The 23,985-nt window shown below is 38.9% G+C and overlaps 1 protein-coding gene across 1 annotated transcript in view; it reads left to right on the top strand.

Moving 5' to 3' along the window:
* Nucleotides 1–23,985, top strand: part of PCYT1B (phosphate cytidylyltransferase 1B, choline) — a 103,802-nt gene that overhangs the window by 56,401 nt on the left and 23,416 nt on the right. Inside the window, exons 4-5 of the mRNA XM_069065645.1 lie at nucleotides 10,051–10,202; nucleotides 13,973–14,051. Coding sequence (XP_068921746.1) covers nucleotides 10,051–10,202; nucleotides 13,973–14,051 — 231 coding nt within the window. The remainder of the gene's footprint in view (nucleotides 1–10,050; nucleotides 10,203–13,972; nucleotides 14,052–23,985) is intronic.

The following is a 23,985-nucleotide window of genomic DNA, read 5'->3' as shown; positions in this document are numbered from 1 at the left end:
TCCTCCTCTTGGGGGAGGCACCAAGAAGTACAGGAGAAAAAGACAAAAAAAAAACAAAAACAAAAAACAAAAGAGACCCAACTTCCTTCTTTCAAGTGGGTTGAGATGATGTCACAGTAAACTTGGGTCATTCTTAATGCTTGATTGTTTTCATGCTTTGTTTCTTTAAATCACTAGGGAATCTAGAAGCAGAGTTAACATTATTTATTATGAGCTCTAGTTTTGAAGATAGAAGTGACTTTTCTGTATTTAAAATATAATATAATGTAGAAGAGGAAAAGGTCACTATTTAATACATACTTCTGAAGAGAATGGATGAATGGGAAGGTGCTTGAGAGTTGCAAGCACCTTTACTACATTCACACAGAAGGTAGGAAAACCAAACAGATAGTAATCTTGAGAATTGTTAGGAAGAAGGAATATAGGAAAGAACTGTGTTCAGTCTTCTTTTTAAGGGGCAGAAAGGTAACAATAGGTGGTCCTGAAGTCCCATAGGTGGAGCGGTGGTTAGAGTGTTGGACCTGGAGTCAGGGAGATGCATCTTCCTGAGTACAAATCCGGCCTCAGACACTAGATGCTGTGAGGAAGCGTTTCCCAATCAAATTATACTGTGGACCCATAAAATATTTAAATGACCCGTGGCAGATTGTTATGCTGTCCTCAACCTCAGTACAGGGGCTCTGAAGGCTCTGTGTGAAAATGAGTACCCATCAGGAACAAAATACAGGGAAAAGGAAGAGAAAATTCATAATGTTTATAGGTTCTAGGAAGTAGCATTCAGAGGGTTTGTAGATATCTGTGGGAGCAATGCAAAGTATGAACTTTCAGTGGGACATGCACCTGCCAACCACATGTCATTCATCATTAGGGGAGTAGACCCATAAAACATCACTAGACAGATACTGCACACAGAACTTCCCAACCTCTACCAGACTTTCAGCCCAATACTTCCTCCACTGATGATTCCCCAAAGTACAGGTGACCCCTGTGATCTGAATTCTATATATGACTAGACTACCTTTATATCAATCCTCTTCCTACTGCTTGGCACCCCTAAATAGACGAGGGAAAGTTCCCAAATCATCAGCTTTCATTCGTCTTTGCTGATTCCCAAATAAGTGGGAATGTCCAATTTCAGATGATTATTCCTGTAAACTAACACTAGCTAGGTAGAATCTTCTAGAACTTGTGCTTTGCTAGTATAGTCTTTAAGAGCCCAGATCTACCTCCATGCTAAAATAAGTTATGAGGATAAGATTTCAGTGGAAGATATACATATGCACATTTATATACATATACCTGTGGAAGGGTTTGGGAAGTCTTGTATAGCATTTTTGTTACATATCTATGCATATAGCAAGAGAGAGAGAGAAACAGAGACATAGAAATATCATGACACAATATATGCTGTGCTGAGCTTAGAGTTAGAAAGACCTTAGTTCAAATCTTGCCTCTAACTCTTACTAGCTGAGTGATTTACCACCTCTAGGTGTCTTATACAACTCTCTATGATTTATCTATCCGGTCATAGAAAGGTTGCATCTTCATTGTTGGATGAAGTTATCCTATTGGAAGTTCCTTATACTAATAGAATCACTGACCTTTCACAAATGTGTATGTAATCTGTGGCCTATATGCCTGAGCTCTGGGTTTATACAGTTTGGGTCTTACCTTGGGCACAGACCTATAAGATCTAAAAAGAAGACCTGAGTTTAAATCCTACACTTAATGCTTCATGCCAGAGTCTCTATGGGTGAATCATTTAACTTTTCAGGTCATTTTTTGTCTCATCTGTAAAATAAGAAATTATACTAATAAATATTTGTTGAATAAATAATCAACTGGATAGTAGTTGTTGAAGTCTCTTTCAGTTCCTAAACTATAATCTTAGAATATAATCAAGGCTTTGATAGATAAGATCCTCCCAGATCCTGTGTAAGCAGGATTATTGGACTCACAGTCAATAAACTTTTATTAAGTGCCTGCTATGTGAAAGGCACTGTGCTGATGATACAAAGAAAGGCAAAAGACAGTCCCTGCCCTCAAGGAGTTTACAATTTATTAGGGGAAGACAGTATAGGGAAAAAAGAAAAGGGGGAGGGGAGAAGGTGCTTGTTGAGGGGGGATGATGGAGAAGTTCAGAGGAGGACAGTGAGGCAGGGTGGGAAATGAAGAATTACCTTTATTTTACTCCACAGGTAATGCAGAAGACGCAAACCTCTCTGATAGTGGCCCATAAACAATGCTGGGAAATCAAACCAACACATAAAGAAACCTCATTCTTATTGAAGAAAATATTCACAATATAAAGGAATACCCTTTTTCATTGCTTGCTCCTCAACCATATTTTCAAGCATAACTTTTGCCATTTTAATTACCATCTATTTTCTCATTTGAGTCATTGAATTTAAAAATATGTGTTAACTTAGTTTAGGGACTCTTGCTAAATTCTTAATAAAAATTCTCTACTCATGGGTGGCCAGGTGGCTCAGTGAGTAAGGCTCCAGTGTCGGGATGACCTGGGGATCAAATCTGGGCTCAGATACTCAGCGCCACACCCAGAAATAACTGGCCGTGTAACCTTGAGCAAGTTACTTAACCCTGATTGCTTAAAAAAAAATTCTCTACTCCTCCAATATCGTGCAGTAAAAAGGACACTATGCTAGATTTGGAGCCAGCAGAGTTTGTTGTTATTGTCCAATCATTTCAATTATATCAGACTCTTTGTGACCCCATTTGGGATTTTCTTGACAAAGATACTCTAGTGGTTTACCATTTCCTTCTCTGGCTCATTTTGCAGATGAGGAAACTGAGGCAAACAGGGTTAAGTGACTTTCCCACATAGCTAGTAAGTGTCCGAGGTCAGATTTGAACTCAGTTCTTTTCTGGCTTTAGGCCTGCCCAGCACTCTATCTAGGAATCAGTAGAGACATGGGTATGAATTTCCTTTCCTTCAATGGTATGACTATAGACAAGTCACTTATTCTATTTGAAGTTGAGTTTCCTCATCTGTAAAACGGGAATGGGCAACCTCACAGGGTTATGATGAAGATCAAATGAGATAATGCATGTAAAGTGTTTTGCAAACACATGCTGTGTGTCATCTGCTATTATCTTCTAAAACAGATGTTAGGCAAGTTGCAATTATCTTCATAATCATCTCTGCTTATGCTCATTATCATCATCATGCAAACTTGATGACTAACTGTCCCATAAAATTATATTTCTTGTTTCTTTTGAGTTCATGATGCAACTAATCCTACCAACTCTTTTATTTACCTCTTTGAGGAGAGTCTCAGAGTTCTTCCTTCATTTGGGTGTGCATGCCTTAGGCCAGTCCCTGTTAGTTCAGGCTTGTAGGCCATTCAACAGTTAACAAAAAAAAAAATAAATAAAAGTAAAAGATTACTTAGCCAAAGATAGCATAGATAAGATATTCAACAAGGATAGTCTAGTACCAATGTTGGGCAAACCCAAGACAAAATGAGTGAGAAAATAAAGATTTGACCTTCCTAACATATCAATTTACTAAGCCAGTTGCCCAATAAATTGGGACCAGTAGACTTCCTCAGCTTTGGCAATAGACTGAGAATTCAGGGGGAAACAGAGTTTTATGCATTAAAAACAATTAATCAAATCAGACCAATTAATTAAAAGAAAACAATTAACCAGTGTAATCTAATTTCTAATGGAAGGAAATATTAGGGACTTTCCAACTCTGGAGCAGAGAGAGAACAGGTACAATTTCCTGAAATCAGAAAAAAGTGGTGTTCCACTCCCCTCAAGTGTCATAAGCAATCAAAGGAGCATGGAAACAATAACTGATTGATCAGTATGGGGCCAATTTTCAGATAAGACATAGTGGTTGCTTGAGATGCATAATTGTGAGAAAACTCCTTGCATCAGTCTTTGGAGCTGAGTTTCTGTTCAACATAACCTGGGTCCTTAGTTAAGGGTCTCTAAGCAATAGCAGGCCAGCTTACCAGCCATGCAAGTTTAGGTTCAAACAAGGCAATAAAGTTTTCTCACAATTCCCACAACTGAATAAAGTTTCTCACAGGACAGAAATTGGACTAGGTTCATAACTGAATAGAAAGGGAACTGAGCTAGCTCCAGAATTAAGTTACAAGATTAAGTTTGTGTGGTTCACTCAATTTCCATTACTACTTGGTGTTCCCAGTTCCTTCACTTCTTGCTCCAAGTGTGGTATATTACAAGTGAGGATTCATATGTGAGCAGGGCTCTAAAAGACATTATCAGTGACATTAAGGAAAAAGACAAGGTCAACTAGAAAAATAGATGGCCTGGTATTGTAATAATAACTGATATATAAATAGTGCTTTTATAAAGCACCATATGTGCATATGTGCACAAACATATACATATGTGATATATACATAGACATGTATTATGCATACACATATGTATAAATAGATGAAAGGAAGATAGATGATAAAGGGATAGATAGATAAGTAGACAGACAGACAGACAGACAGATAGATAGATAGATAGATGATAGGCAGACAAATAGATATATAGAGTATCCCAAAAGTTTTAGTGCAGTTGCTGCCTCAATATATGTATGAAAGTCTTCAGCAAAATTGAAGGCCTGTGGTCCCTAAATGACAGAGACATTGAAATGTAAAAGGGAAAGTTTTCTGATACAAAATATACAGGCCTCCTCCAAGGAAGTATGGAAGGGTGGAATGGCTCATTTGCATATAAAGAGCATAATGAACTTGCCTCCAGGCAATAAATTGAATTCCCACTTTGGTCCCTAGTCACTCATCTGCATAAGATTTCCAAAGGAATATGGGTAAGACTGAATTGAGAGTAATCATCTTAAATTATGGGTTCTGAACCTGGGGTCTGGGGACCCCATGGATATATTTTAGGGGAACTGTGAAGTTTGAAAGGAAAAAATATATATATCTTTATTTGAATATGATAGTATATATTTTAATAACTGAAAAAAAAACCATTATTCTGACCAGAGTTTCAAAGGGGTCCATAACACAAAAAAAGCTAAGACCCAAATCCCCCAAGACAGGGTGTTTACTGAGGGAAAGGACTTTTGAACCAGGAAAGGTTCATCAAATTACCTCAGTTTCTTCATCTGTAAAATGAAGGGAATGGACTGAATGACCTCTAAAGTTCCTTCCAGCTCTGTCTATGGGCCTATAAATGTTCACCTGCACTCTCTCTGCCCTCTTTAGAATGATGTACTCTAGACACACATGCATTTGTGTTTCTACATACACTTCCTCTTTATTTTGTCCATCTTTCAAATAAGTGAGTGGCTTCAATTTATCAAGTAACCCTTGAAACTGTTACTTGTGGTGGTGATTCAGCTTTGAGCTTATATCCTCAGTGTTTTTCAAAGGAAGGACAAGTTCTGATATCTATACTACAAAATCAATTTTTGTTATTCAGATAGTAGAGGTGATTCCACCATTTTGAATTTCTGCTTTTAAAAAAAATCCATATTGCAATTAGTAACACCATATGACACTCTATTACTGCCACCTAGTGGTTTTGTTACCCCAATTGTAAAAAGCCACATTTTTAGCAACATTTGGTCTCATCCACATTAAAACTATTTTGTTTAAAGGCTATACTTAAGCTGCCTTCTGAATATGTCTGTTTCCTTTTAGAGGACCATATGATCTCTGGTAGAGCTGACTTCTTGTTCTTCCTGGGCAGAACGCTTTTGAGTGTTGATATCTGAAGACATTCTACCCTGTTCCCCACCCCTTTTAGCTACATTCTGCTAGTTCAAAATCTTTCATTCTGAAATCGAACAGCATTTCATTAAAGCATGAATGGCTTAGGTTAGACTGCAACATATAACATGCTTAACCAGTGCTCAAGCTCAAAAGAAATTCTGGGTGACTGTCATATGACCAGAATGCCATATGACCACTCTGGCCACAATTCCCTCTGCTACTTGTACTGCTTTTAAAATACACCAAGGCGTCTTTGGAGGAGGAAATGGAAAACCATTCCAGTATCTTTGCCAAAAAAAACCCAAATGGCATCACAAAGAGTCACACAATTGATCCACTAAACAACAACAAATGGCATCTTTAAAAACTGTAATTGGCAAGAACCTCACCTGTGCAGCTGTTCCATAAAGCAATCCCTACTGTGTGGCAGAACTGCCAACTTTGTGGTTAGCCTTGTCTCAGGAGTGACCAGAATTGGAAGTGTCCTCTTTCATTATCACTGATGCTGCAAGATGCTTGGAATCAATTGACACATCTCAATGAGAGTTGAGACAAACTTGTTCTGTCCAAGAAAACAGGCAAAAACTATCCAATTTACTGTATTAAGGATACACACCTACTTCCAAAAAGGATTTAAGACTACTTTTAAAAATATACATAACTGCCACCCCCAAAACAAAAACAGAACAAAAATCAAGCAAAAGAAACCGAGAAATAGATGTTAACGGACTCATAAATGAGATAGTAAAACCATGTAAACAATGATCGGCAAAAACTAATGAAAAGAGCAATCAGTTTAGAATCAAGACATCTGGATTTGAATCTTGGCTCCACTGTGACCCTGGGCTCACTTAACTTCTTTTTGGTCTTACTTTTCTGGTCAATAAAATAGGGATAGTAAAATTTGTGCTAATTACTTCATGGGGTCATTGTGAGGAAAGCACTTTGTAAAATGTAATTTTTTTTTTTTTTGCTTTTTTGGAGGTGAGGGGATGCAGGACAATTGGGGTTAAGTGACTTAAGTGTCTGAGGCCGAATTTGGACTCAGGTCCTCCTGACTCCAGGGCTGGTGCTCTATTCACTATGCCACCTAGCCGCCCCATAAAATGTAATTTCTATGTTATATTTGTACCTATTTTGTAAACCATAAATTCTGTAATTATGTTATATTAACTATCATGATTTTCTTAAAATCAGAGCTGTGAGAGTTGCCCAAACAATGTGGAACCATTTCTGGGTATACTTTGTGGGTCAGTCCCAAACTCATCTTGAGTTTCTTGCTGTCAGCAAGATCAGTGAGCGAATAGCTCAACTCTACAAAGCATTTTATGGTTTGCAAAACACGTTATAGACATTATCTTTATTAAAACTCAGAATAACTCCGTTGGGCTGATGCTACCATTATCTTATTTTGCATAGGCTTTAAGCCCAAAAGAGCTGAAGTGGCTTGCTCATGCTGCCCAGCAGCACCCTGTTAGCAGAGGGTCAATTTAGAGATGAAATGAGATGTTTGTAAGTCATCAGTTACCCAAAGGAGGTTTACTTTTCACTAATACAGCAAAGATATACAAGAATAAAATGGAACTTGGTTTTTATAGAAGGGACACCCTCTCATCTGACTCCATATGGAAACTTGTCAGGTCAGAAGAAGGGCAGAATACAATGACTAGCATTATCTTCAGATGCCCACCAAGTGAGAAAGGTCCATGTAGGTGGAACTTTTTATTTTCTTAGGTGATCAGAAATATGGGTCAAGGGAGGCAAGGCTACAGGGACAATTAGGTTTGGGGACACAGCTTTGTCATCTTTTAGGGAAAACTCCTTTTGTGGGAGGAGTGGGAATCTTGGTTGACATTAGTCCTATCACACAACTAATAAAATATTTGAGGCAGGATGCTTATCGAGCTGTGCCAGAACCAGCTCTTACTGGCTCTTGTTAAATTTTCAATTTTTGCCACTCTGAAATTGGCAGATGCTACAAATCAGAGTTTGATTTAGTGTTCTGTTCATTGTCTAGACCTAAGAAAGGGCAGTAGAAAGTGTTAATAATTCAAATTAAGCTTAAAAGTCAATCTTGTGCTTTTTAATTTTTTTTCCCAGATAGCAGGTGTGATAGTAATGGCAATTAAAGATTCCCCTGTATTGGCTTGGTTTTCAAATTGATTGTATTAAAACCCAGAGTTTGTTAATCCCACCTGTGGGATGGGCTTGTTGATGTGAAAAGAAAGTCCTGAACTGGGAGGAGCTGGTGATGTAGATTTGGAGAGATAAGAGAGAGGCGGAAGATCTTTTTGGAAGCAGCACCTCGTGGAGAGAGAGAGACTAAGAGAATTGCTGGTGGCCACTTTGAATTGCCCTGGACTTTTGAGACCTGCCCCCTGAGCTGCCAAGGACTGAGGAGACATGGCTGTTTTGCTGGTACTTTGTCTGTCTGTTTTGATGTTGTTTTGCCAGATTTGTCCACTGGTGAAAGACAGTCCTTTTGTTGAAGAAGTCCTGGAACCTGGCTGTTCGCTAAGAAGCCCTGAGACTGTCCTGCAGACAGAGAGTGAATACTGTCCACTGGTGAGGGACAGTGCTGTTGTTGCAGGGGTCTGGAGACTGTCCTGCAGACAGAATGAATACTGTCCACTGGTGAAGGACAGTGCTGTTGTTGCAGGGGTCTGGGAGCCTTTCTGTTGGTTCAGAAGCCCTGAAGAAGGATTTTCTTGTTGTATGTTTACAGAAATCCTGGGAGAGGGCTTTGCTAATGTGTTCAGGGGTTCTAGGGCTGTTCTACAGACAGAGGATAAATTCATGAAGGGACTGGCAATGTATCTTATGGCCTTGCTAAGCCTTGTCTCCCCAGGAACTAAGATTGCTGAGAACTTGCCTCGTGTCAAGATGAAGAAAAGACCTCCATTTGGGTATTAAGTGCTGTGTTTAAACTTGATGTAACTCTGGGGTAGATTCAATTGTGATCCAGGGGTGGGGAACTTTTGACCTTATGTTTGGAAACTAATCTCCATTTGAGAAGAGGGGTTTTGTGGTGGACTTAATTAAGGTATAGCCTAGGGGTGGAGTAGTATTTAGAACAGGGACTTTGTAATTGATTGAATGATTGGAAGATCCTGGGGTGGGGTAGTCCTTGGAGATTATTTAATCACACTTAGTAAATGCTGTATTTTGAATGATGTCATGTTTTGATCTTCTCTGTTCTTGGTTTGTCACTGAATAAAATAGAGAGCACCTATGCTGGTATTTTGAACCTGGGAAGTTGCCTTTCTTTTGGCATTATATTACAGCAGGTTAAAAATTCACCAGTGCATCACCGATTGCATTCAGACCTTTTTGTCTCAAAGTTCAGGGCTCTATGTACTATACCTTATTGCCCCTAAAATTTTGTTCACATCAAGTCTTTTCCCCAATACGTTAGAAGGCTATGAAAAAGTTTCCATTCCTTACTAGAAGTAAGTAGTCTTTGGATAATGTGAATATCAACATTTTAATAATTTCTTGATTTTTAAGATTAATTCAAATATGACTCCCAGTATCTGCTCTAAGATTGTTAGGAGAACAATATTCCCATACCCATTTTACAGATCAGGAAACTGAAAACCAGAGACCTAAGAAACTTGTATCAGAACTATGACTATAGCATGGGCATCTTTCTTTTTCTTCTGAAGTCTTCAGTAAAGGCTTCCTTGATCATTCTGGTATTCTGGACCGCACTTCCCAATTTGGATACATCAGGATCACTCTTTCATACAACCCAGTGAAAAGAAGAGCATGAGAAAAAGATCATGTATATGTCTTCATACATATATGTCTAGGTGTGAACATGACTCACACCAGCCCCAGCACCTAAACTACAATGAGTTCTTCATGTTCAAAGCTTGCTTACCCAGGTCATGCATGAGCCTCTTCTTTCCTCTCTATCCCCCTCTGGCCAGCTCTCTCCTTTTTTTCTTTTTCTTTTCTGATTAGTAATTTTCCAAGGCAGTAGAAAGGGGAAGTAAAAGGTTACACAACTCAGATTGGGCAGTTTGGATAACAGCTCAGGTAAAAGGTTTGATGGGAAATGAGATTGAAACTAATAGCTAAAATGACATGCCCGGTTCATCAGTAGATTGCAGCTCTCTGGGCCATCTTTATCTTCCATTACTGTGGGGAGCTGTGAGCTAACTGCAGCAGATCACCCTGACCCCTCCACTTCTCTGATGCTCCCCCCCCCTTTTTTTTGGCTAAATTAGTGGGATTCTCTTCAAAGACTTCTGATTAAGCAGACCGAAAAGCCTGAACATTGTAAACATCTTCAGTGACTTTGCTTGTGTTTTTTTTTCAGTTTGCAGTGATGACCTCACTCACAAATTCAAAGGCTTCACAGTAATGAATGAAACAGAAAGATATGAGGCTCTCCGGCACTGTCGCTATGTAGATGAAGTCATTAGAGATGCTCCATGGACACTCACACCAGAGTTCCTAGAAAAACACAAGGTATTTCTCATTCATCCATATCCTTTGCATGGGAATCTATGGATTCTACTAGTGGGCAGATCAAGTTAACACTAGAAGACCTTGCATCCCTGTAAGCTGCTTATATGTATACAAGATTTCTTTAAATGGGAGAAAAGGTGGTGGTGGGGGAACATTTGTTTGGTCTTCAGAAAATGATAAGATTTGCATCCCCCTACCAGCTATGTGAGGAGCTGTGCTCTGCCTTTGTGTGCATGAAAAAAAAATAAGGTTAAGTTCCATTTGAGTGATTTTTCTATTTTTAAACTTAGCTACACAGAAAAGAACAGGAATTAAGCACCCGTGTGTGTGTGTGTGTGTGTGTGTGTGTGTGTAATAGAAGGAAAATCAAACAATTTTCTAGTAAAAAGGAAAGAAAGGGGAAAACTACAAAATTATTCTTTCCAATCAATCTTGAGTACTTATTTAGTACAATTATAGGCTCAGCCTATGCTCAGCATGATGGGAGATACAGATGAAGTAAAAGATATAGTCTTTGGCCTCAAGGAGCTTACTGCGTCCTTAACTAGACAAAATTAGCACACATAAAATAAAAGTGAACAGTACAAGGCAGTGTGTAAGTAACTGGAATGCTCGGTTGTGTTGGTATAGTTTAGAGAAGAGGGAGATCAATGAACATTTAGTGCTCAAGGAAGGTCACTTGGAAGAGGCTGAATTGACTCTAAACATTAAAGATGAGCAAAAATTGAATAGGGAGCTAGGAGAAAGTAGGACATGGGAAACAATGTGTGCGAAGGTAGATAGAGTCATCAAATGTTCAATTTCATTCAGTTTAACTCATTAAAGCCTTGATACGTGTGAGCTACTCACTACGCTATGTGCAAAGGGACATATAGTCCAGTATAGTGAAATGACAGGCTGGCCCTAGGATTTCAGTGTCTACAGGTAATGCCCAGGTGAGGAAACCCCTCTACCAATGTGGGTCAATACATTTGCTGCAACTTATAGTCTTAGAGAGTGAGCCAGAACACCGAAAGATTGAGTGATTTGCCCAGGCCACACCATCAGTATGAGTTGGAAGCAGGATGTGAACTCAGCTCTTCCTAGCCCTCTTTCTACTAAGCCATGTTGCTTCTAAGTTAACTATATTATACACATACACACACATACATATATAAAGTTTGAGAGACAGTTTCTGGAATTTTATTACTAATTTTATTACATTTTATTACTAATGCTAGCATGTTATTAAAAAAAAAAGGATGATCATTTGGCCATCTCTCTTAGACCAAAGACCCCTCATGGAACTCATTCAATATATACCTTTGGAAGAGTGGGTGTTTCTGAGGGTGGAAATCAACTCTGATTGGTTAACAATTAATGAGAAAATGAATATTATGATGAGAGGTAGACCTATTTTAATAAGAGTCTGGGGTACATGACTTTGATCACTCAGTTTCCGTCAAAGAAAATTATCTGTATCCATATCACCCACCTTGCAAAAAGGAGAATCTACATTTCTCCAGATATCTAAGTAAAACACAGTAGTCTGGAATCCACCATTTCACTGAACTTTATATTTTCAACAGATCTGAGTCTTCCTCTCAGTATCCACCCTGCACGTTAAGGTCTTCCTGCCTGAATAACCTACAGGGGCTGATGTCTTTTTTTTGCTTTTTGGAGGGAGGAAGGTGGGACAATTGGGGTTAAGTGACTTGCCCAAGGTCACATGGCTAGTTTTGTGTTAAGTGTCTGATCCCAGAGTTGAATCCAGGTCCTCCTGACTCCAGGGCTGGTACTCTATTCACTGTGCCACCTAGCCGCCCCTCCGATTTCTGAATAAGGAAGTAGAAAAGGGGTAAAATCTTGGTCGTAATTCAATAATTAGTTACTAAATACAAAAGAGAAATAATCATTTCTCTCATTAGTAAAGGCACAAAACACTGTGGGGGGTTGGTGGTGCAAGAGAACATCTTCTCTTGTGTGGACACATTTGACACATTTGGTGGGGGTCGGGTGGGAGGGCTGGAGACCTTAGAAAACCTTCATGAAGGCGGTAGCACTTGAAATGGACCACAAAGGATGAGTAGGATTTTGACAGATCATAGAAAGAGAACAAACAAATAAACAAAACCCTAAATCTTGAGTGTGGTGTTGTGGATAGAGTACTTAAAAGCCCTGGGTTCAAATTCTGTGCCCTAACTTAGTAACTGAGTGACAATGGGCAAGTCATGTAACTTCTCTGAGCCTGTGTCCTCACCTATAAGTTGGAGGTGATACTTCACTGACTTCAGAGGGATATCTTGAAGTTAAAGTTTATGGAACATGGATGAAAAGTATTTTACAAAATGCAGAACCCTATGTAACCATCAGTTATTATTAGTTGGGGAAGGAATGAAAAAAATTGGATAAATAAACTGGAATCAGACCATTGGGGACCTTGAAAGTCAAGCATAAAGTTGTCAATGGTTTTTGTTTGTTTGTTTTAACAAGGAATGACATGAAGGAAGCATTGATTTTAGGAACAGTCCTATCCAACATCTGCAAACAGGATAAATTCCAAGGAGAGCAAGAAGTAAGGAAGGCCAGTTTGGAAGCCATTGCAGTCATTCAGGCATGAAGAAGGGAGAAGGGTCTGGACTGGGGTGCCAGGGACAGGAAAAGAAAAAACTGACAAGAAAGATATTTTGAAGTAAAATAATCAGGAATCAGTAGCTGGCTAAATGAGGAAGATGAGTTGAATTTGACTTGAAGATTTTGAGCCTGAGTATATGGAAGAATAGTTGTGTCATTGACAGAGAAGGTAGGGGGAGAAGATACAGGGCGATGTATTCAGTTTTTGACACATTGAATTGGAAATCATAGTGAGGTGGTTGGTATATAATGGAAAAAGCCAGAAATCTTAAGATCAGATTATATTATTTTCCACAACCTTTCTCTGCACCAACCAGATGAGTAACAAATCACCTAATTTCTTTGAACCTCAGCCTCCTCATTTCTAAAATGGGTATGATAATACCTACAGGCCAGGATGGGTCATGAGGGTCAAATGAGAAAAAGGATGTGAAAGTGATTTACAAAGCATGATGTGGTCCACATAGAGGGCCATTATTAGCTATGAGGCTGGAAAGGGGACAGAACTGGAGATAGAGATTTGGGAGCTATAGTCAGTCAATAGTTTTTATTTTATTAAGCACCTACTAAGTTCCAGGCACTGTGCCAAATTCTGGAGATAAACAAGATAAACAGCAGTCCCTGTTCTCAATGAGCCCACAGTCTAATGAGGGAGACAACATGGAAAAAACAATGTACAAACTATATATACAGGATAAATAGGAAATAATCAAGAGAGGGAAGGCACTATTATCAAGGGAGATCAGGAAAGTTTTCCTGTAAAGGAAGCCAGGAAGTAGAGATGAGGATAGAAGGCATTCCAGGCTGGGGGACAGAGATGATAGCATCCAGGAAAATCTATGGATTCTCTGAGGGCAAGAAGAATCCAGGGCCAAGAACCGAACCCTTGGCCATGCCCAGTTATAATGTGGGAGAAAGAAAAGCCAGCAGAGAAAATAAACTCAACTTTTTCAGCCCAGATTCCACTGATTTTGATGAAAATAAAGAGTGCAACGTATCTTTGATGAAAGGATTCTGACTACAAATATGAATTTCAAATTCAGGTGCCTAATGCCAGGAAGGCATTCCCCAACCTTTCTCTCCTTCCAAGACTTCAGGTACCGCTTCCTCCACCCTCCAACTCAGCAGTGATATTTCCCTTTTTCTTTCTTGGACAGATTGATTTTGTGGCCCATGATGACATTCCATATTCCTCTGCTGGTTCTGATGATGTTTACAAGCACATAAAGGAAGCAGGTGAGGATTCTTGTCCATTCCCATTCATACCATCTCATCACAAAGTTAATTTCTTATTCCCACAAGGTGCCAGTTATATCTGCATATGTGAAGGCCCCAGGTGAAAACTGAATATTCATGGGTAGGATTATTTATCTAAGAATGACCAGATAAAAATCATTTAGAGCTTTGGTCACCTAAGTAAAGGCTGTTCATGACTTAAACAGTGGGTTACATCCCCCTCCCTCCTGAAATAGTCAATCATGAGCTTGTCTCCAATACAAGAATACCACCCTTTTCTCCCATTATGGCTCAACATACCACCCCTTTCTCCCATTATGGCTCAACACTTTTTCAGTCACCTCACACCCACTGCCTCCTGCTGGCCTCCTGAGAGCCAGCCCATTAGGGCAGTTATAACATAGCCACAACACAGGCACCCGCAGTAGTTGTGGCAGCAAAATTCTCTGCCTCTAGACCCTGGCAAATCCACATCCTGTCTCCCAGATCAATGTGTGGCTTAAGCGGGTGCTGGGCTCTGTGCTCTGATATAGAGGTTGGTAAGTAAGAGCTGCTTCTTCTCATCCATCCCTTTATCCCCAATAACATGTCAGTTTTTCATAGGACAGTGAATTTATTCAGGATGAGCAGGCATGAATAAATGTGATTTGCATCACGGATCTCATTATATTATATTCTCCCCCCTCCCCACCCCAATCCAGCCTTCTTTCCAATTTCCCTATTCCTCTTGAGGACACTGCCATCCTCTGAGTTGCTCAGGTTCATGACCCCTGGGTCACCTTCAATACCTCATTCTCCCTCATCCCACATATCTAATCAGTTGTTAGATCTGGTCATTTTACCAAATCAAATGATCAATTGAGATAATACTTGTAAGGGGCTTGGCACAATGCCTGGAGCCCAGTAGGCACTATATATAAAAGCTATTCCCTTTCCTTCCCCTCCCCTTCCTTCCCTTACCTCCACATGTCACTCACATCTCTCCCTTCTCCCTATTCACACACTCTCATCACCTCTTGACTGCTCTGTTGCAGTCACATCCAAACTGGTCTCCCTGCCTTAAAGGGAAAGTTAATTTGGCAGTTGTGTAGTGGATGGATCAGAGAGGGGAGGTACTTGAGGTGGGGAAACCAATTAAGAGACTCTTTCAGTAGTCCAGCTAAGAGGTGGTGTCTGAATTAGGGTAGTGGCTGTGTGAATGGAGAGAAGGAAGCATATGTGGAAGAGGTATTGTGGAAGAAGAAAGGACCAGATCTGGCAACTAATTAGATATGAAGGGTGGAGGGAGAATGAGAATCAAGGATGACATCAAGGGGATAAGAAGGTAGTCTTATGAGGACTTGGTAGAAAAAATCTAGATAGTAAGAAATGAAGCCCAGAGAGGAATGAAAGAAGACATGCCTGGCCTGGGCACTTTCCTTTAAATGGAAGGTCTAGGAGGTCAGTCAGAGGAGGGGCCGCAGAAGCAGAGTATATTTCCAGTGTGAGAAGTCTAGGGATAGAGTGAACTTCCAGGGTGGAAGTCTCAGTAGCATGGTAAAGAAAGTCCAAAGAATCAAGAATGGACACTGGAGAGGAATAGAATGACTGGAGGTCATAGTGATGGGGATGAAGGTTAGGAGTGAGGTGGAGGGAGAGATAGAAGGATAGAAAGCTAGATTGAGAAGGGTATTTCAGAGTTCTGAATCTTGAGGGTTAAACGGTAATGGGTGATAGTGAGGTCAAAGGTATGGTCATTCCTGGGAGTGACTTAGGTGAAATGAAATTGCTGAGCACAGAAGTGGAAGAAGATGGTGAGCTAGGAGGTCAAAGTGTTTGATCTTGGGATGGACAGACACTCTTCTGATCTGAATTTACCTTTTGCTTCAGTACTCTCAGCTCAGCTTCGCAATCACCGGTAACACTGGTCCATAATGACTGGCCTCCATCATTTTGGAACTTTTCCAAATGAGATAATGTTTGTAAAAAGTGTTTAGCACAGTACCTGGCACATAATAGGTGTTACATGTATATTATTTACATATATTATATTTATTTTCTTCCTTTCCCCTTTTTGGCTAATGCCTTTCTGGGTTCCCTGGCTCCATAAACCAACAGCCTGTGCCATGGCCCTCAGTCCCTACTCATGGCCTCTGGACCCATGTCCAGATGGGACAATTCCACTTCCTCATGTAGCATCCTGTCCTGTCTTAACAGAGATCTAGAATATGAAGAGATAATTTTATGCTTTTTGAAAAGTTTCAGTTCTTACCTAAAAAGTAAAATGACATACACATTAATTACTCAGGAAAGACCCATCTTATTATAGCTATGTCTTCAAATTATATGTTGATAATATCCTCAAGAACTGCAAAGGAAGGCATTAAGTGCCTGCTAGTAGGAAAGTACTTGTGATACTAGATACAATATTCTCTTCCTGAAGCTGAAAAGTGATGGCCTGAAAGAACAGATATGATAAGAAAATCATTGATTTAAATCCAGAAGAGACTTTAGTCTCTAAGAGGTCATCTCCATTTTAGGAACATAGATTTATAGACCTAGAACTGATAGGAACCTCAGAGTCCATCTAATCCAATCCTCTAATTTTATAGATTAGTCAACTGAGGCACAGAGAGGTAAATGACTTGCCCAAGTTCATATAGATAGTAAATATCAAAAGCCAAGTTTCTCTCCCTGCTATACCATGCTGCCTCCACAGAAGAGAGAGGATTGTTTTTTTTATTTTTTAGTGCAACAATCCCTATGAATTGTCCTATGGGTTTTTCAATGTTGAATGGTACTGATATGTTTTGTCATTATGGAGATCATGTTTTCTTTCAACATCATTACTTTTTTGCTTCTCCCAGAGTATTTTTCACTTTTGTGTATTTGCATTTCCGTTCATTTGTCTTTTCTTTTGTTTCTTGGAACTTGCCTCCATGGATTCAAGTTTTTCTGTTTCTACCAATTATTTCTAAGTATAGGCCATACATTTTTATTTTATGTTTTCTTCTTTTTTGAAACTTTTTCCCCCTCTGTTGAACCATTAAGGGGTCTCTTGAGATGGTTTCATGCTCCCTTGGGAACCTACAAGTTTCCATAAGTTTCCTTGCCTCACCAGGTGCTGTTTAACTTTTCTTCATCTTGCAATATTTATCCATAGATGTCTAAAGATCTTCATAAACATGAAGCATGGGCCATATTTCCTTTGGTTATTAATATCTTCTCTGTTGGTTAATCTACTTGTGTTCAAAGTATTTAACTGAATTGTCTTCTTCCTGAGATCTTTGCTCATTTTAAGTCTTTTTTACTTTTATTTTGCTACTGTTCATTTTCTGACTCCTTCCTTTTGATGGTGGTTTTCTGGTAGGTGAACCTCAAAGCTATTTCAGTCTCTCCCATACTATACAATTCACATTTCAGTGGCCTCAGTCTTTGCTCCAAGTGACTTGTAGGTGGACAGAGCTGGTCCCAACTGGAGGCTGTGCTCTTTCCCTCAGGTTTAGTGGAGTGCCATACAGTGACACATATGTCCTGCCCCATTTTTCTCTGTTCTTCAGTTCTCTGCACAACAATAAAGAGGGCAAAAATAACCAATAATAGCAGCTCTTTTCGTGAATCTTATGAAAAGCAGCCTCTGAAGCACACCCCTCACCAACACTTATTTTTACTGCATTGATTTCAATCATTCATATTATGGGGCTTCAGATAATCAACTATGTATTAAAATAGTCATTGCTAAAATAGTTTCCCAAACTCTAAATTGCATTAACTTTAATTTGCCTTAAATGAGTTAATGGAAGATAATTAAAATTGGGATATTGTTGCTTAGTGGTGTACTGGAACACTGGCTCATGAGAGCTGACTGTTAAATTTCCAATGTGAGCATTTGCATCTCAGAAATCAGCAAATACTGCAATTTAGGGTTTGATTTATTATTTTGGTGATTGTCTAGACTTATGGAAGTGGTAGAGAAAATATTAATAATGCAGATTAAGCTTAAAAGTGTGTACTGTGTACATTTTTTTAGAGAGCACATTTTTTAGAGAGCTAGTTGTTAAACATTTATCAGCACACCTCTGCCCATATCTGATTGAAAATAATCTCCTCATAACAAGATCTTTAAAATAAGGGAATTAGATTAGATGATTTCTAAGTTTCTTTTCAGTTCTATATTATGAATCTAAGTAGTATTATATTATATGAATCTCAGTAGGATTATATTATATACCTAAGTAGTATTACATGAAACTAAGTAGGATTATATTATATGCCTGACCGTTCTACCCCTGAGCAAAAGACTTTTTGGAAGTAGTTGTCATTTGCTTCCCTCACTTTTCCTTCTCCACTTCTATTCTTTTCTAGTTTTTGTAAGTCAGGGGTCTTGGACCACAAGGAAGAGAGTCTGGAAAAGCTTTGGGAAAGAGGCTGGAACTAGAGTTTTAGATTTAAAAAAAAGAGGAAGGGAAATGGAATTGTTCATTGTTGGTGGCTTTGTTTTCTTAATCCTATATTATTTGAAATTAACTTCTATGTATATACATACACAGTGGAAATAACACTGGACTTGGAATCAGGAGAGACCTGAATTAAAATGCTTGCTTTCATCCTTACTATTACATGAACTTAGAAAAGTCACTTAATTTCTATGAACCCAACTATCCTCAAATGTAAAGTGTGAATAATATTTGTAATAACAATCCCATGGGGTTGTCCTGTACAAACTTTTAAAAGCATGAAAAGACCTCATAAATGTGAATTACTACTATTATTATTTATATTAGTAGTCGTGCCAATCAATCAAAGAGCATTTGTTAAATATCTAGTATGTTCTAGGCATTGAGGATGCAAAGACAAAAATAAAATAGTACCTGTCCTCAAGGAGACAATATGGACACACATAAACAAAAGAATAGGGACACAGACTGGTCTGTAATTTTATTGATACAAGAAATTTCCACTTGAAGAATTTCCCTCTAACAATGCAGGTCAGTACCTTAACCCTGTCTGCCTCAGTTTCCTCAACTATAAAATGAGCTAAAGAAGGAAATGGCAAACCACTCCAGTATCTTTGCCAAGAAAACCCCAAAGGGGGTCATGAAGAGTCAGACACAACTGAAACAACTGAACAATAGCAACAACCACAGTACACAATACACATATGTGTCTACACACAAAGTTGTATATAAGGACATATGTACATGTGTGTAAGTGTACATATACACACGTACATATATAAACACATAAATAGAAGGTGATTTTTTTTCAGGGGAGATATGCATAGTTGGGGGATCAGGAAAGTTGTCATGTAGGAGGTGGTGTTTGAACTGACCTTTGGAAAAAACTAGGCAGAGGGGAACAGGTTTTGCAAAGACTCAGAGATAGGAGGGGAAATGTGAGTAAGGAATAGCAAGGAGACCCATCTGTCTGGCCCCTAGAGTAAGTGAAAGAGAGTAATGTATAAATAGCCTAGAAAATTCCTTGGAGGCAGGTTTTGAATGGCTTTAAATGGGTATATGTTTGATTCTAAAGGTATTAGGAGGCCACTGGTATTCAGTGGGCAGGGGAGTGACATAGAGTTCTACTTTAGAAATATCGCTTTGGCAGCTTTGGGGAGGATTAACTGGAGAAGAGAGCTTGCAGGTAGGGAGACCATTTAGGGAGGTTGTTATACTAGTGTAGGTAAGAGGTGGAGAGCCTTAATTAGGGTGGTGACTATTTGAGTGGAAAGAAATGAATGGATGCAAGAAATATTGTGGAGATAGAAATGAGAAAATTAGTGATTAGATATTTGGGGTGATGGAGAGAGTTGGGTAAAGGATAACTGCAAGGTTGTGAACATGCGTAGCTGGAAGAATGCTGATGCCCAAAATAGAAATAGAGAGGGATAGGAGAGTGATGGATTTGGGGGGGAATGATAATGATCTAATCTGATCTAAATGTTGAGTTTAAAATATCCAATAAGCAGTTGTTGATAAGAGGTCAGATAGAGAGAGAGGGGGAGAAAGAGAGAGAGAGAATATATTTAAATATAGAGATCTGTGAGTCACCCATATAGAGATAATAACTGAACCCATGAGAATTGATGAGGATATGAAGGAAGAAGAGAGGGAAGAGGATGATCCAGAACACATCATTGGGAAACACCACATTAGAGGTAGGATTTGGATGAAGATTTACAAAGGATTTAGGAAGGAACAATCAGAATAGTTGAAGACAATCCAAGAGAGAGCAGGGTCACAAAAATGGAAGGAAGCATCCTAAAAGGATGGTTAAGAATGTCAAAAATTGCAGAAAGGTCAAGGAGGATGAAGACTGAAAGTAGTAGCATTAGTAATAGTATTTATATGTAAATAAACCCTTATCTATGTAAGACATACATATTAACCATCTGTATCTTTCATAAAGATTATTAAATGTGTTTCTATGGATAATTAGTCCATTTAACAGAAAATTACCACAAATCAATGTGGTAATAACAAATATAATTTATTTTTATTATTTAGCAAACATATACAAATATCAATTATTTGTATTATTTTAATACTGATAAGAGTTATTAATTTTATTTTTAAAATAATTTTGTTACAAACTTGGCAGTTATTACAAATGGGCATTTCTATATACAAAGGACAAGACAAAAGGATATGAAACCATGAATCTACCATACACAGCTTGGCTTTTTTGAGTACGTCATTTAATAGGGTTGTGCCTACATTGTCATTGTCTGTGTCCCTTTCTGAACTTTCTCTAGACCTCTTCTATGCAGTTTTAAAATTCTTTTTCTCTTTTTTTTGTCTCATTATCACTTCCCTTTCCCCTGCTTCCCTCAAAACACTCCCCCCTCCCTTAATGATTATCTATTTCCATGTTCCAGAGGGAAACTCCTCTTCCTTCTTGGTTTCCAAGACAAAATATATTTTCCCTAAACAAACTGTAACTTCCCCTTGTCTTGTGCCCTTCTTCACCTGTTGATGAAGGGTTTGTTCTGTCACTGACTCTGCTTCTGGCTAGCTCTCATGCCTCAGCTACACTTTCGGGCTGGTATTTTAAAAAGCTGATATACACAGTTGGCTTGTTTCCCAGAGGCCCATGGCTTCATCATTCCGGTGAAGGAACTGGCATCAGATGGAGACACAGAAGGGAACTTGAGAAGAATGTCTGAGTGAAGAGAGACCTTACTGTGGGAGAGGAGACCAGAAACTTCATAAAGCTATTCCTGAACTGGAGGATCCAGAAAGATCCTACTGAGGGAGAGCAAAGAGAAGGAACCATTTCCTAGCAGAGATGTGGAGGGAGAGGAGCTGCTACCAGACAGGGGCATGAAGGGGAAAGACTGGCATCACAGGGATCTGTGACATGGAGAAAACAATCAGAAGCTATCTCTATGTTATGGATCAAGTATACTGGGTAGAACCTGAAGTTAGATGGAACTCATCAGAGAGAGAAATAGATTGTTTTGCTCACTAGCAAATCTGAATTCCTTTCTATGTGAGGAGGGCTCCACAAAAGACTTCACTGGTATCTGCAGAAGTAGAGGCCCAAGTTAAAAAGAAAGGGCATTTTAGACAGTCATTTATGGGACCAGGCATAAGTCCTTTGTGTTCCTTGTATTAAGAAAACCCTATCCTATATTCAATCTGGTTAGCCTGAGTACTTACATGATTACCAAGGCCCTTTTTTGGCATGAATCATTGCTAATGTTCTAGGGAAAACCCAACCACTGAATTATTATTGTGAAGCTTTCATGATTCAACCAAAATTCTTGTTCATTACCATTTAAAACATTGTTTCTATGACACATAGTGCATTCTTCATTCCAAATAACTGACTTTAAAATGAGGATCAGTTCATAACTGGGGACTTCTCACACAATAAAATATAGTTATCACTAAAACCAAACTTTGATCCCATCATTGTGGCTAATTCCTCCAATTGTACAACCTATCCATGCCTTCTCATTCTGTGTCATCTTATTGTATCTTCCTATAAATTCCTTATAAGGGATCCATTCAACTTCCTCTCTGTCTTTGCATTGAATGGACACTAGTGGAACATCTTTCAGTTATCCCTAACTCTCACCAGAGGTGGGCATAAAGCATGAACCTAGTGTGCCCGGTTGTGCCAGGGGTGGGCATTACCACTGGCGCTTCCTCAGGGTGGAAAGAATGCAAGTTTGTTAGGTAGTCAAGCAATTCCCTCTCTAAGGTCAGTCTCACCTTCCCTCAGGACCTACTGAAGTCACATAATCCATAGTGATAATGGATGATGCCTCCCCAGGATGTGCATGCTGGATCATGATCCAATTCTCACTCCTTAACTGTGAGTGTGTCTTAAGGATCTGTACTGGGTCATATTCTTTTCTCTACTCATCAACTCTTAGGGTTCAATGATCATTTCTATGCAAATGATTCCTGGATCTATATATCCAATCCTAGTCTTTCTCTTGAGCTCTAGTCCTATATCACCAACTACCTATTGGACATTTTGAACTAGATGTCCTCCAGGCATTGTAAACTCAACACATCCAAAACTGAGCTCATATTTTTCCCCCAAATACCTCTTTTCCCTTAATTTCCCTATTTCTGTCATGAGTACCACCATTCTTCCAGTTAAATGGCATATGACACTAATACAGTATCTCTCCTAAGGGAAAGGAGAAGAACTCATGGTAATGCTTATACCAGGGTATTCCCTGGGTCATCTGGATACACTCCATGCACACCCACAATTCTCATGATATGATTGGCCTCCATCTTTTTCCGTTCATAGGTCCTTCAGATTGTATCCTTTATGCTGCTTGTCTTGCATAGTTCTTCATTAGTAATATGCTGTAGTCTAATTACACTTAGCATGAATTTCTTATACTTTGGGCAATACAGAACTTTAATTCTTTAGAGATGCCATATTCCATGATTTGAAGCCTTATAGTATTACCTACATACTGAAGTTAAAAAAAAAGATAGGCCTTTGTGTAAGGCAAAAGATTGGAATCACTAAAATGAAAGTGCCATTTCCCAAAGGGAATCCAACCCAGTCTACCCCCTTCTGCTTAATTCTAGGCCCAGTGTCTATCTACAAGGTGTTCCAAAAGTCTTAGTGCAGTTTTAATCTTCAATAGACTGTTCTGAGACTTTTGGAACACTTGTATATATTCTAGGGACTGGTTTGATTGGCTGCCCATTCAACAATGTATCATAATGTGAACAATAGACATTTTTCATCCATTTGTTTTTTTCCTGGATAAAGAATCTATGACAGACTATAAATCTCAGTAAGGGGTTCTTCAATGTTTCAGGAATTGATACAATCAACACAACACCAACCATGTACAGGAGCAATATTTATAATAAATCTCTCTTCCATTTGGACATAGTGTTGGACATCCTCCATGGCAGTGGCAAGCACCTTTGGAGAGTTGACCTTTTTCTGTTTTATGCTTTGCTTGATGATAATAATAACTGGATGGTTATAGAATAATGGTATTTCTATTATTATATCTTTTGGAGAATCTTTTATGATTTTGCTATATGCATGGGAGATGCCTTTTTGGAGAAGAGTCTAAGTTTAAGGTTTTGCTCTACCAAATCAAATGTTTTTCTTGTAGTCAACAAATAAACCTAATGGGATCTTATAATTTCTGTGGCCTTACCCAAAGGTTATCTGCCTCTCACACATATTGCTCCCTCCCCACAACATGAGAAGCCTTATAATTTATTAAAAGTCAGAATTCTCTATTAATCAATTATTAATCAATTCCCTATTAGTCAATACTTCCATTAAACCCATTGCCTTTATGGTTGCATTGCTATCACATGATAAAAATGTTATTTTCAAAACCTTTTGGGGGAAAGAAATATACTTAAATGTCCAGTAACTTGGACTAGGCCTCCTCTTTCTCTCTCTCTCTCTCTCTCTCTCTCTCTCTCTCTCTCTCTCTCTCTCTCTCTCTCTC

This window comes from Petaurus breviceps, unplaced genomic scaffold, assembly GCF_028583685.1.
Source record: "Petaurus breviceps papuanus isolate PSGF00001 unplaced genomic scaffold, PetGlider_PUasm1.0 90696, whole genome shotgun sequence".
NCBI lineage: Eukaryota > Metazoa > Chordata > Mammalia > Diprotodontia > Petauridae > Petaurus > Petaurus breviceps.
Note: the sequence above shows the minus strand (reverse complement) of the source record. Positions and strands in the feature narration are given on the sequence as shown.